This window comes from Ooceraea biroi, chromosome 10 (genome assembly GCF_003672135.1).
Source record: "Ooceraea biroi isolate clonal line C1 chromosome 10, Obir_v5.4, whole genome shotgun sequence".
Taxonomy (NCBI): Eukaryota; Metazoa; Arthropoda; class Insecta; order Hymenoptera; family Formicidae; genus Ooceraea; species Ooceraea biroi.
In genome coordinates, this window is record NC_039515.1 from 2402244 (window position 1) to 2414519 (window position 12276).

The 12276-nt window shown below is 42.3% G+C and overlaps 1 protein-coding gene across 3 annotated transcripts; it reads left to right on the forward strand.

The window, feature by feature from the left end:
• Nucleotides 1–82: 82 nt before the first annotated feature.
• On the forward strand, nucleotides 83–5159 carry LOC105278414 (protein transport protein Sec23A). 3 transcript variants are annotated; one of them, XM_026973143.1, is made up of 12 exons: nucleotides 83–170; nucleotides 506–790; nucleotides 921–1007; nucleotides 1191–1437; nucleotides 1532–1781; nucleotides 1869–2519; nucleotides 2596–2749; nucleotides 2887–3038; nucleotides 3183–3357; nucleotides 3464–3685; nucleotides 4069–4089; nucleotides 4774–5159. In XM_026973143.1, exons 2-12 carry the CDS (start codon nucleotides 512–514, stop codon nucleotides 4861–4863), a joined length of 2328 nt encoding a protein of 775 aa, XP_026828944.1. In that variant the 5' UTR covers nucleotides 83–170; nucleotides 506–511; the 3' UTR covers nucleotides 4864–5159. The 3 variants fall into 3 exon arrangements, with proteins under 3 accessions (XP_026828944.1, XP_011335785.3, XP_026828945.1); XM_011337483.3 differs by having other exon boundaries at nucleotides 119–296; XM_026973144.1 differs by lacking the exon at nucleotides 4069–4089 and having other exon boundaries at nucleotides 120–296.
• Nucleotides 5160–12276: the final 7117 nt, after the last annotated feature.

Consider the following 12276-nt stretch of genomic DNA (forward strand, 5'->3'; position numbering starts at 1 on the left):
CGAAGCATTCGTAGCGCTGAGTGCATCGCAGCCATAAACTTGAAACTTACTGGAGTACGGAGTACCCCATATCGGTCACGTTTCATGTAGTCTCTTACTGCGCCTGCGCACAATTGTCCAACTCCAAGTGACGTGGCCCGGGTGACAACTCCTCGCACCTTGTACATAGGGTTGTTACTTTTTAAGAGAAATTTGTATGAATTTCTCATTAACAATATCCTAAAGTGTGGTGTTGATAATGCGATTGTATTATTGAACAGTGTCACTTACCATTATTTTCTTGTGCGAAAATAATTGTACGTACAGAGTTTTCACTAACCTGCTGTGACATTCTGCACTTTTCAGTTCCCTTCAGATCTGTTTTATTCGTTATTTTACGTTTTGCAAATTACAAATAAAATAATCATGTAGAGAAAGAGAAAAGGGAATAAGTAATAGACAATTTATATCAATTAATTAGGTAAAATTATTTTAAAAAAACTAAATCATCTGCATGACATTACAGAGCATCATGACAACGTACGAAGATTTCATTCAACAAAACGAAGATCGTGACGGTGTGCGTTTCACGTGGAATGTTTGGCCGTCATCACGTGTCGACGCCACCAGACTGGTTGTACCTTTGGGTACCTTGTATCAACCTATCAAAGAACGAACGGACTTGCCGCCGATCCAATATGATCCAGTTTTGTGTACACGGTCCACCTGCAGAGCTATTTTAAATCCGTTGTGTCAAGTAGACTATCGCGCTAAGCTGTGGGTCTGCAACTTCTGCTTCCAACGAAATCCAGTAAGAAAATAATTCTATATCCTCTTTTAGTGTCGGCTAAATGTCGCTTTGTAGCTTGATTGAATTTTAGCGATTGTCGTGCGCATTATTTTATCTACTTACAACTTACATAAATTTTATGGTTTTTTAGTTTCCACCACAATATGCTGCGATCTCGGAACAGCATCAACCAGCGGAACTCATTCCAATGTTCTCGACAATTGAATATTCAATAATGGTAGGTAATGGATTATGGATCATGAATAGAACAGCAGGAATTTTTGTTCAAAGAAATATTTTAGAAGAGAGATATATTGTAGAAAATATCTAAATCTTAATCTGTTTTAATCAAGAGACACGGTAGTGTCTCGCGCCAAGTTAATTATTAACTTTGATATAAGATGTCCCTTTTATTGCTTAGCGTGCTCAATGTTTACCACCGATATTCCTACTTGTTGTGGATACCTGTTTGGACGATGAGGAACTGGGAGCGCTGAAGGATTCATTGCAAATGTCATTATCTCTGCTTCCGCCGAATGCCCTCATCGGCCTCATCACATTCGGGAGAATGGTTCAGGTTCATGAATTAGGATGCGACGGTTGTAGTAAAAGTTATGTGTTCCGCGGCACGAAGGATATTCAACCAAAACAAATTCAGGACATGCTAGGTAAGCTCTAATAACGAAGCTCCAAGTTATTTTTATTCGCGTTTTATTATTATTTTTATTATTCCATTTTTTAAAATGTTATACGTTGTTATAGGTATTGGCAGGCCGGTTCCTGGACAGAATCCAAACCAACCAAGGGGACCTGGCGCGCAACCGTTGCCACCTGCTAATCGCTTCCTACAACCAGTGCACAAGTGCGACATGAGTTTGACGGATCTTTTAGGAGAATTGCAGCGCGATCCATGGCCTGTCGGGCCGGGAAAACGCCCGTTGCGGTCCACGGGGGTCGCATTGGCGGTCGCTACAGGTCTGTTGGAGGCCAGTTACGCGAACACTGGTGCCAGGTAGATGCTTGCGGATCGCAATAAAGCGACAGCGCGTATCATCATCGACATCATCAATAGCGCCGCCATCAATCTAACGTGTTTCAGGATCATGTTGTTCGTCGGTGGGCCGTCCTCTCAGGGACCCGGTCAAGTCGTGACTGACGATCTGCGCCAGCCGATCAGGTCGCACCACGACATCCAGAAGGACAATGCCAAGCACATGAAGAAGGCAACCAAGCACTACGACGCGCTCGCATCGCGCGCCGCAACGAACGGCCATATAATAGACATTTACTCTTGCGCCCTCGACCAAACCGGCTTACTGGAGATGCGCCAGTGCTGCAACTCCACCGGCGGCCACATGGTGATGGGAGATTCATTCAACTCGTCCTTGTTCAAGCAAACGTTCCAACGCGTGTTCGCCAAGGACGCCAAGGGCGACCTGAAAATGGCGTTCAACGCTACGTTGGAGGTGAAAACGTCTCGAGAGATCAAGGTCTCGGGCGCGATCGGGCCTTGCGTGTCACTGGGAGTGAAGGGATCAAGCGTCGGGGAACAGGAGGTGGGTTTGGGTAATACTTGCCAGTGGAAATTCTGTTCACTGACACCGTCCACGACGACGGCGCTGTTCTTCGAGGTGGTGAACCAGCATACCGCGCCTATACCGCAAGGCGGAAGAGGCTGCATACAGTTCATCACTCAGTACCAGCACAGCAGCGGACAGAGGAGAATCAGAGTCACCACTGTCGCGAGGAAGTAGGAATCTTACGTTTTTCTTACGTCGCATGATGCATCGCGATCCGAAATCTTTAATTAATATCCTTGGCTGCAGTTGGGCAGACGTGTCATCTTCCTTGCACCACGTGAGTGCGGGATTTGACCAGGAAGCAGCGGCCGTCCTCATGTCGCGCCTAGCTGTGTTTAAAGCGGAGAGCGATGACAGCCCGGATGTTTTACGATGGGTCGATCGCATGCTGATTAGACTGGTTAATAGCTCCTAATAAATAAGCTTGCTAGAATTACGTAATAAAATACAATTCCGTCTTCTTTCATTCGCATATATTTGTGCACCGTATTGCACGCTTTACGGTATACTTTAAAGTAACGACTGTTATCTGTGCAGTGCCAGAAATTCGGAGAGTACGCGAAGGACGATCCAAATAGCTTCAGGCTAGCGGAGAACTTCTCGTTGTATCCACAATTCATGTATCACTTGCGTAGATCACAGTTCTTGCAGGTGTTTAATAATTCGCCCGACGAAACTAGCTTCTACAGGTGAGCCTTTTTTATTTTACATCTTTATGCGTTTAATATAAAATTGGCACAGTTGAATCTTAGTTTTATTGCTATATAATTACAAATTTTATTGCTGAATTAAATTATGTCGACTTAAATGTATGTTTTTTTGTGATATTTCAGACATATGCTTATGCGCGAGGACTTGACGAATTCTTTGATCATGGTCCAACCGATCTTGTACAGTTATGGATTTAACGGCCCTCCGGAGCCTGTATTGTTAGACACTTCATCTATCCAACCTGAAAGAATCCTATTGATGGACACATTCTTCCAGATCCTCATATTCCACGGCGAGGTGAATACATAAAAAATAAAGTCAGATTTTAACTTCAATTAAATCATTTAGTACGTTGACGTAATTCGCAACAATACTCATATCGTTTGATAATTTATTTGCGCAGACCATTGCGCAGTGGCGGCAACTGAAGTATCAAGATCTCTCGGAATATGAAAACTTCCGGCAACTGTTAGCTGCACCTGTCGATGACGCAGCTGAGATATTAGGCGGCAGATTCCCTGCGCCTCGGTACATCGATACGGAACAAGGTGGCTCTCAAGCTAGATTCTTGCTAAGTAAAGTCAACCCAAGCCAGACTCACAATAATATGTATGCTTATGGTGCGGTAAGTAAATATATACATATATAATATTCTTTTTTTATGTAAAAAAATAGTTTTTAGATAAAACAGATTATATCGAATTTTTATGATAAAGTAGATTTTCAATGTTTAACTTGAGGCTCTTAGTAATCAGAACATTCGAAAAAATTGTTGCAAATCTAATAAAAATTAATAATTATTTTTATCTAATTAAAATTACAAAGAACTAGGTACCCATTAAATTTTTAATTAATAAACAATTTGATTCTAAATTGACCAAAAAGTTCATAACTATAAAAGAATGGAATAATCTATAATCTTTCTCACACATATTGTCAGTGTTCTTATAAGAGTTACATACATCTGTAACTAATATTTTTTTATGTCACCGTGATCCTGTGAACTAGGGGATGCCGATACCTAATGGGGTGTGTTACATTATTATTTATTTTTTTCTTCCATCTGCATAGTAGCTTTGGTGATGGGATTATTATAGAACGTAATTTAGGATCAAGAATTAGTGTCACACTGCAAGTGCTCCAGTTTTTTAATTTCATCTGAGGGATCGGGACTTACTAATTATTAGAAATTATTTGTTACAGTTATAATACTATTTTATACACAATAATAATGTCATAATAATTTTCCATATTTATTAGAGGTGATGGTACTATATATGTATGTGTAATAATGATGTGATTAATCCCTGCAAATTGTTTTAATTAAAATGTGCAGCATATTCCAGATTTATTGAAAAGTTGGTTTATAAAATTTATTAAAATTTTCGAAAAATTAAATTCGTCATGAAATTTGAAACTTTCAAATATCTTTTTAGTAAATCTGCGAAATTCTCTTTTTTACTAACTAATGTTTATCTGAACAAGTTTTAAATCGAAATGGTCTATTATAATATCATAATTTTCCTTTTGTTAAGTAGGAATGTTCAAGTGTAATTATTAAATATAGTTTTCTTCTAACAAGGAAAGCTGTAGTATCAAAAAATACTAATGTTTCGTGCACAAGAATTGGAAATATTAAAAAAGCATAATTCATATTTTCATATAATTAAGCCCAATACATATTGACCCTTTTGTTTCATCTGTTTTATTTAGGAAAGTGGAGCACCTGTTCTGACGGATGATGTCAGTTTACAAGTATTCATGGAACATTTGAAGAAATTAGCTGTATCATCTACAGCTTAGATTTTTATATATATATATTACCTACAATTGAAAATTAATAAATATATATTAATATTATAAGATTTCTAAGAATATGTTATAGTAAATGTATTCGTTTATCATATATGAACAATTTATATCTAGAAACAAGGAATTGGGAGGAAAGGAACATACGATTATTACTGATTATATACTTTCACACTCTAACGCTACGGATCCATTAAATTCAATTGTAAATGCGATGTGGATATCGAATGTACAGGAATGAAAATTTTTTTAACTATTAAATTAATGGTTTATACTTGCGCGACACAAAACGTAGCGAGCGTGTATTTAACAACCTTACGTAAAAAGCAGACGCTGACTGCGTCAAATGCTTTTCTTTTCTCTACCTCTATTTCTGTCTATTTTTTTCTGCGCCGCCTCTCGGACTGCCTTTTTTTCTACTCGTCGGACTTAATAATCCGTTCCGCGAAACGGCAAGTTTCTAAGTAAATTACAAGTCCCGGTTCTGTCCACCTCTTTCACTCGTGTTTGCCTGATATATCCTGCACAGATGGCTCGATTGCATTCGCAGCGAGTGCCGCGCGGATGGGGCAAGCTCCTCAACAAAGGATCCCCATCCCATCAAGCTATTTTAATCGGCAGCTCCAATCAATTTATTCTGCAAACGGTAGTCGCGTCCCTTTCACGATGAAGAGTCTGATCGTGCACGATAGAACCGTCAAAACATTTAAATCTTTGCAAATTATTCGGAATGTCGAGATCGAGATGGATGAAGGATGAACGAAAAATAAATCGATTGAGGGAGAGTCGCGCGAACGAATAAAATTGAACAATTTATTATTTATTTATTTTTTCTTTATTTGTAAAAATAGTTTTACGACTAAAGAAATTGTTTAATTAGATGACATTTCAATTAGATAAAAATAGAAAACATATCGTGTATTACATGTGCCACAATGTTTTAGATTGGAGATGTAAAGCTGAGAATCGGATGGATGCTTTAGTCGTGCGCGACGAGGAGGATACCGCGTCTCGCGACTGACGAATGCGTGAGGCGAAGCGAACTTGGTCAGAGCCGTATAGCCCGCGGTTTTTCCCCATTTGCACGTTCGCGCGTCACGTGCCATTTTTCACCATCGCCGACGCGGCCGGCCGGCCGGCGCGTGTGGCACTCGCATGCAATTAGGGAGAGTATTTATAGAGCGATATTACGATTAGGTACATGGAATTTCTCAGAACCTGCTAATGGCACGGGAACCGCAACGATCGCGCGACATAAATCTATACGCTCGGCTCGGCCAGACGGAGTGAAAGGCTTGAGAGGAGGATATTGTTCGGGGGCCCACGGTTTCGCCGATAATCGCGGTGCCCGCCGCGAACCGGGCTCGTGCAGGAGCCCACAGCTGTCCTGTCCCGGCATGCAGCAGGCGCGTCGTTGCAAAATGCACGAGAGAGAGCCATTAATAGGCCGTTTTAAAAAAATTCTCAGAAACGCGCGCGCGAGCGGACCCCGGTTCCTCGAGGAGGAGCGATCAAGCGAAGGGACCGAAATTTTTTTCGGCTATCTAGTCGACGGGGTTTGAGGGGTGGGGGCGAAACGAACGCTCGAGTGATTCAGTATCGCTCGGCAGGTTCGGATCACGATTTCATCTAATATAATTTTTTTATTTCCTCACGAGACTCTTGTAATATTCTGTGATAGAATGAAAGGTATTATAGATGAGATATAGCTTCGATATCGATCGCTCGTTTTTTGTAACACGCGTCACGCTCGTCAAGCAAGCACCACCGATTCGCCGTAAAGGATAATGCAATCTTGGGAATTCGACGTGGCCGTTGGTATATATATTGGTTACAAGCGTATCCTTTATCGCCCTCCTCCTCCTTCTCCTCCTCGGTCTTACATTTTCATCCTTCAAGATACGAGGCGCATCCGGGTCGTCGCGCGCGAGCAGACGAGCATGGGCGGATTTCCTGGAAGTTTTTACGCCCTCCGGGACAATGGTAGGAGACCGGTTCCGTTATATTAGGAACACAATGCGTCCCATTGTGCCCTCCTGCATTCGAGTTGCGTGAAGGGGGGCTAATTTCGTGGAAGCTCGTCGAGCTTTGCGGAAATCGACCGTTCCGATGATTGCACGTTGACCCTCTTTATCTCTCTCTCTCGCGCTCGTGCTCCCGCGCGCTTCTCTATATACATGTCGCTTTTATAATAACATCAGTCGTACCGACAAAAAAGAGGAGAGCGCAAGTATATCAGTAACGCGATTGCGGGAGGTGAAAAGGAGTTATGAGGGGCTGCGATAGCGTTCGGGGAGATACTTTGATACTCCCCTTTGTCCCCTTTGTTCGCCGACCTCAAATTAGTGTCTGACTTTTCTTCCTACTTCGTCGTAAGAGAATTCTCAAGCTTCAATCGCTCGTTACACAAGAGCCCTCTCATGTTATTCTTGACATTTTCCTTGAACTCCAACTTAATCTATAGTTGGAAGACGTCGCGGTGTACTTTCTGTGTACTCCTCGAGAGAGATCACCGTCGATTTTCCAGGAGCTCAGTTTCCAAGTTTGAAGAAAGCGTGCTCGATGCTTTTAACGCAACGAGGCGCCAGATAAATCTCTCGCGAGGAGAGAGATCTGCCTTCCGAAGCAATATTTTCGGAGTAAATCGTACGTTTTATCGCGCACAGAGCGGAGGCAATCGCGGGCATGACCCGACCCACGATTAAGGAGAACGTTCTCCCGCTGAAAACGTGACTCGACGGATCCTCCGACAATTAACTGTTTACCGCCGAAAATATACGCTTCTGTATACACAATTGCCGTGCAAGTCTGCTTGCGTCTACGCGATAACGGTATCCGGATTGTGCTGTTTCACGCGACGTTTCTCGCGCATATGCGGCAAGATTCATCAAGGGCATATATTCTCAATTATTTTTCTTAATCTTCCTTCAACACAGCTAGTTTCCAGAATTGCGTCAAATTCCCGTTTTATCTTTCATTATGCTTATGTAAATATATTTCTTTTTTTTATTGTATTTATTTTATTATTATTTTCTCGTTACTGTAAAAGTTCCCGCGAAACGTTCATCTTCTCTAATCATCAGACCGAGTACGAGGGATTCTTTTCTTAATAAAGAATGATTGCAATAACGATCTTCCACGATTATATACGTTCGTTTTCAAACGGCGCGTTCGCATTAACTTAATGGGCCATTTCAACGTGCATAAAATCGTGACGCGTGAAGGACTGTTAAGCCGCCGAGATGCAGCGTACGATTTCCTACAGTACGTCATGGGCAGGATAGAATTATGCGTATGTTAATACACATTCGCGCGTACCGTTCGTAATCGTTACCAAAATATTTTCACGCCGGAATCGCTCGGGTACGTCGGTTTGTTTATACATTATCTTCGCAACAGTGCGTTTTGCTGTTACACAGAAGTAAACGGTCCACTTTTTATCTTCCTGCAAGAGAAAAGCGTTTCATGAATGAATACATTTTGCCTCGCTCTTATCAATTGCATTTGTACTGTATAATCAGAAATTGCGAATGTTGTGCTTTCTATTTTTAGTATCTTGCGTACAATTATTGATAATTTATATTATATATATATATATATATATATATATATATATTATATGAGTTATTGAAGATTATTCAAGCAAGGAAGCAAAATTAATCTTCCGATTTCTATCGCCAGTTCTCTCGAAGAGAAAATTTTTACAAGTATGTGTACATAGCACTAAACATATTCGTACAGTCGTGTACGTATTTTGTACAGTTATTAATGATTGACGTACTGCTTCTTCCGCGGACTCTCACTGCCTTTCCTCGCGTGTTACGCGAGTTACACCCCGTATATATATATCCGGAATACACGCGCGCACGAATACGAAGTTTTCGTAACGCGTGTCCGGAGAAGTGGGGACACGGCACAGGAGGCGGATAGGACACATTGTACTCGAGCGTTCGTGAGTCACGACCAGGTGTTCACGATCCTGCCGTGGCTTCATCCTCGGTGCACGTCATCATCATCGGGCAGGAACGCTCGAGTCGAGTCGATCGAGGATACGAGACGCTTGACCTCAAGGTGCGCGCATTCCGCTCTCGCGGGGAGAGAAAGAGAGAGAGACGGAAGACGTGATAGAAAAATCCTTCAAGAACGCGTAAAGATGCGTTCACACGTGCGAGCGAGCGAGCGTTGCGATCGGTTGAATTTTGAATTCGCTCCGCGAGATAAATCGACGACGAGGTTGATTTCTTTGTTCACGCAACTCCGAGGAGAACGAATCCTCATCGATCCGAACGCTTCTCTCGATCCCTCGCACAAGCTCTCGCACAAGGAACGTCGTCGGATGGCTGGCGAGCGAAAGGAGGAACGAGCGGACGGCGTCCGAAGGGTGGAAAGGAGACGGATGTAGACAGATGGCAGCCGAGATCCCGAACCGTGTATGCCGAACCGTGGGCACCTGGACTCGTAAACAAGAAAAAGAACACTCTAGAAGGAAGGAGGGATTTCGAGAAGACGAGTCGTCCGCTCGAGACGTACGCTCATCTTTCCCCAATCGAGATTCGTGGCGGCGGAGTACGTGCGGCTCACCGAGTCGCGGAGAAATTAATCGGTTACCCATCGCGAGGTTCCCTAACCGTCGATTTCGAAAACGAGATATAGATATTCTGAACTGCATTCGCAAATTTGACATTTGAAACATGTGAAATATGAAACATTAATTAAATTTTATATCAATTAATTGTATAAATACAAGGTTAAAAAGAGAAGTATATTTATATTAAAATTCTAATAAAATAATCGAGGAAAAGATAAAAATTTGAATATTTTTTGTTTTATATAACAAATTAAGTAATCTTAATTGTTTTCAGATTATTTAGCACGATGCTTCGAAATTTTATTGCGTTCAAGATTCCGTTGTCCCGACTTGGAATGAAGCGATTCGAATTTTTGAATCGACAGTCACGATGCACAAAAATATCTAGATGTGACTCGCGCGGGGAAGAAGCTCGGCGGCGCGATCGAATCGCGGCAAGGTTCAGGCGTATATGACGCGCAGTGTACTTCACAGGTATCACGCGCACGCGACGATTCGGATTCTTATGGGTACCGATCACGAGGCGATCTATACTTAGAAACGAGCAGGAATAGCTTGCGGCTTAGATACGCGGAACAATCTACAACCCCGCGTTTCGTTTCGTTTCCTTTCCTTTCCCGCCGCCCACGCTCATCTTGAATTTTTTCACGCGTTGATCATCAGTAACGGCATGATGCTCCGATACGTTGCCTCAACCGTTAACCAGAACGGTTACGGATGCATCGTACGTTCATAAATTGAACACGATTGATCATGATTAAGATCGATTCGCGAACGTTGCTCGACTTCAATCAATAATTGTTTCTTCATTTTAATCATTTTTAATTTTAATTTAATTAAATTTTTTATTATACTTTTTTTTTCTTTATTTTCTCGCTATTATTTTTTTTCTGGTCGCCAAGAACTAGATCAAGAGAAAACGCCAAGTCCGAGCTACCAGTCTGAGCCTGAGCGACCCTTGGTTCTCCCGAAGACAAGTTCGCACGCGAGTATAAGAGAATCGCACGTCGATTTCGCCGGGTCGGGAGTGACATCACGTGCCTTTTAACGCGATCAACGAATTTCCGTTCTTAACGCGCCTCTCGCGTGTCACACGATTGTCAATTACCGAGCGAGCGTTCCCTGGAATACGGTTTCCTGTCCGACCAACACGTTCCGATCCTTATCGCTCACCCGGTTTCGTTAGGCGACGCTCGATTCCGGCTAACGCCGATTTAGGAGAACCGCCGTAGTCCCGGGACTTCGTTTCGAGATTTCGCCTCGAGGAAACGCGCATCGCGTGGACTTGCGCGTGACATCCTTTTACGATGAAATCTCCGTACGGTGATAGATGTGTATATAGCTTGTCGTACACCTGAGAGACACCTGAGTTATCTATAATTCAGCTATACACTCTGCATTAGCTATTACATAGTACAGTACATGACGTCATCCTGCGCGATTTTTATTCTTTATTACACGTACCGTGCGACCGTGCATTGTCGTCATTTGTTAAAATTGCATCGAAGCACGGAGCAAAGGGTCGGTTAAAATAAAGCGTTTATTACTTCAATACCTGCATTCGACCTCGAGAAGTACACGTATAATATTCTAAGAATAAATTGTAAAATATAATTTTACTTTATTTAATGTTGTACCGTTTCCTGGAAATTATCATCGTTAATTAAAGCCGCGTATTTATTCGAGCACTAACGAATCTCTCAAATCTGTCATAGTTGCATAACGACTTATATATAGAATAAAATTCTCTCTCTCTCTCTCTTATATGATTACATATTTTTCTCTGAAAATATTAAATTTACTCGATAGACCTTCGATATTCCATTTGTAGATTGCCAGCTGCCGCGCTCGGATATATCGTCATACTCCAGCGACACCACGAACCGAGAACTGAAGGTACAAAAATCGTGCAAGCGTTCGTTGAAAGTTAAATAAAAAAAGTCAAAATATTTTAATACATCTTCAATAGTTTTTAAGTGAAAGCGACTGATGACGCATGATTGCTACTTTATAAAGAGAGACATGATATATTGCGATAAATCGAAATCAGGATAAGAAAATTGATGGTTTCTTCAAGCCGATAATCCGAGAAAGCAGTTTTACTTATTTTTAGTTATTTATTTGATCTATCCTTTTTATTTCAACATGACGAGCACATGCGTTTCGCTCATGGCTCACGAGTGAAAAAAATCGTTGCATTTAGGAACGCAGTCGGAACACCTTTCGTGGAATTTTGCCACAGGTATACACGTATATATTGTATGGCTCTTCCCATGTTTCGTAATTTATGATTTGTCTAAGGCGAAATTCTCTGTATTTTTATCGTGGCTGTACTTTGTCGCAATCCGCTTTTTAACAGAACAAGATATATATGACCGTAGCGAGAAAAGGGGAAAAATGAAAGTCGAGAGAAAGCACGGAGGAGGTGCGACTACCGAGAACGTTGCGTTCCGCATCGAGGCTCTTTTCTTCGTGAAACGCCCAGTACAATGTGGGCACGCCCACACACATGGAACTACGATATTCCAGCGAAAGCAGCGAAAGAGAGCTCGATGACGCGACGCACACCGGATTCGTAAACTAGTTAGACGGAATCCACTTTTCCCCGAGGTATATAAAGCTTTTCGTCTAAACCGCGTACGCGTATGTGTGACGCGCATGATTGTGTGCGCGCGGGCACGTACACGCGTACAACACGGCACACACAGGTCCCCTCCCCTCCCGCGCCTAACCTATACCTTACTAACTGTGCATTGGCCTCGCCCCCCCCCCCCCCCCGACCATTTCTCTCGCACACAGGCGCGCGGCCAATGGCGCGT

Bases quoted from the DNA above. Each gene is read 5' to 3' on its own strand.
- LOC105278414 (XM_026973143.1), top strand. From the start codon at position 512: ATGACAACGTACGAAGATTTCATTCAACAAAACGAAGATCGTGACGGT. The intron at 791-920 runs GTAAGAAAATAA...ATGGTTTTTTAG, and splicing joins TCTGCTTCCAACGAAATCCA to TTTCCACCACAATATGCTGC. The intron at 1,782-1,868 runs GTAGATGCTTGC...AACGTGTTTCAG, and splicing joins TACGCGAACACTGGTGCCAG to GATCATGTTGTTCGTCGGTG.